Raw genomic sequence first — 2,087 nt, 5'->3', positions numbered from 1 at the left:
CTACCAGGAGACGCCACAGCCCCCATTGTCTCCCTCACACTACCCCAGACGCCTCCCCTCACAGCCCCCATTGTCTCCCCTCAAAACCCCATTGTCTCCCCTCAAAAGCCCCCATTGTCCCCCTCACAGCCCCCATTGTCTCCCCTCACAGCGTCACAGCCCCATTGTCTCCCCTCACAGCCCCCATTGTCTCCCCTCACAGCCCCAGGTCTCCCCTCACAGCCCCCATTGTCTCCCCACTACCAGGAGACAGCCCCCATTGTCTCCCCTCACAGCCCCCATTGTCTCCCCTCACAGCCCCCCCCATTGTCTCCCCTCACACTACCAGGAGACGCCACAGCCCCCTCCCCTCACACTGTCTCCCCTCAAAACCCCCATTGTCTCCCCTCACAGCCCCCATTGTCTCCCCTCACAGCCCCCATTGTCTCCCCTCACACTACCAGGAGACGCCACAGCCCCCATTGTCTCCCCTCTCCCCTCACAGCCCCATTGTCATTGTCTCCCCTCACACTACCAGGAGACGCCACAGCCCCCATTGTCTCCCCTCAAATTGTCTCCCCTCACCCCCATTGTCTCCCCTCACAGCCCCCATTGTCTCCCCTCAAAACCCCCATTGTCTCCCTCAAAGCCCCCATTGTCTCCCCTCACAGCCCCATTGTCTCCCCTCACACTCCCAGGAAGACGCCACAGCCCCCATTGTCTCCCCTCACAGCCCCCATTGTCTCCCCTCACACTCCCAGAAGACCCCATTGTCTCCCCTCATTGTCTCCCCTCACAGCCCCCATTGTCTCCCCTCACAGCCCCCATTGTCTCCCTCACAGCCCCCATTGTCTCCCCTCACAGCCCCCATTGTCTCCCCTCACACTCCCAGAAGACGTCACAGCCCCCATTGTCTCCCCTCACACTCCCAGGAGTCTCCCCTCACGCCACAGCCCCCATTGTCTCCCCTCACACTACCAGGAGACGCCACAGCCCCCATTGTCTCCCCTCACACTACCAGGAGACGTCACAGCCCCCATTGTCTCCCCTCCAGGAGGCAGCCCCCATTGTCTCCCCTTGTCTCCCCTCACATACCCCATTGTCTCCCCTCACACTACCAGGAGACGCCACAGCCCCCATTGTCTCCCTCACAACCCCCATTGTCTCCCCTCACACTACCAGGAGACGCCACAGCCCCCATTGTCTCCCCTCACACTACCAGGAGACGCCACAGCCCCCATTGTCTCCCCTCACACTGCCAGAAGACGTCACAACCATTCTAACAGATAAGAGTGCACAACCAGACCCTGACGTTGTTACACATGACCGCTATGGTCACATTGTTTAAAAACAGAACTTGGGGTAAACCTTTAAGGTACGTGTTTTTGGTGCTTCTAATTCTGCAGCAGCTGTCTCTGCTCGGGGGAATAGAGATGCAGGGGAACCAATTGAAAACCAGCAATCAAAGGGTAAACGTGGTCCAAAAGCTGAGTAGACGAGCCACGCCTAGAGGTTCACATGTAGTCGTTTTGAAAAACCCTCAGAGAGTCAGAGTGAGTTGTTTGGATCAAATTGTCGTAGGTGATTGGATTAACAACGTCACCTACTCCATGCAGGCCCTTATGAATTTGACTGTTGCTGGTTTTGCCCTTCTGTCTACTGATGATCAGTCTTAAAGCTGTTACAGGTATAGCCCAGCATTAGACTGCTTCCTGGATAAGGAGGGGGGGGATACTGCAGGGCCCTAAATTATATTTCCCCCACTGAATGTGTTATGCTTCTCCCTGACTCCTCTGATAATATGACAGAGATTCTCACGGAATTGACTCAATTGGCTGTTACCTACACCCCTACGGGAGATGACTCCTGGTTCCCATTTGGGTGGTTGAAAGATCAACTAGGACATTTTGGATTTAAGTCGTTTTCCGATTTTAGTTCCATCATTGGCTCCCGTGCTTGTTCTACTGATTTGCATGCTTATCCTTCATGTTCCTCATAAGGCTATGCCAGGCATGCTTATCCTTCGTGTTCCTCATAAGGCTATGCCAGGCATGCTTATCCTTCGTGTTCCTCATAAGGCTATGCCAGGCATGCTTATCCTTCGTGTT

General features: G+C 55.2%; 1 protein-coding gene across 1 annotated transcript in view; it reads left to right on the top strand.

Moving 5' to 3' along the window:
• Window positions 1-1,327, top strand: part of LOC123999867 (proline-rich protein 36-like) — a 7,906-nt gene extending 6,579 nt beyond the window's left edge. The window contains exons 2-5 of the mRNA XM_046305875.1: window positions 109-208; window positions 298-463; window positions 586-720; window positions 779-1,327. Of these exons, the coding sequence (XP_046161831.1) occupies window positions 109-208; window positions 298-463; window positions 586-720; window positions 779-1,327 (950 nt within the window). The remainder of the gene's footprint in view (window positions 1-108; window positions 209-297; window positions 464-585; window positions 721-778) is intronic.
• Window positions 1,328-2,087: the final 760 nt, after the last annotated feature.

The sequence above is a fragment of the Oncorhynchus gorbuscha genome, linkage group LG16 (assembly GCF_021184085.1).
Source record: "Oncorhynchus gorbuscha isolate QuinsamMale2020 ecotype Even-year linkage group LG16, OgorEven_v1.0, whole genome shotgun sequence".
NCBI lineage: Eukaryota > Metazoa > Chordata > Actinopteri > Salmoniformes > Salmonidae > Oncorhynchus > Oncorhynchus gorbuscha.
The sequence above is the reverse complement of the archived record's forward strand: the minus strand, read 5'-3'. Positions and strand labels throughout refer to the sequence as shown.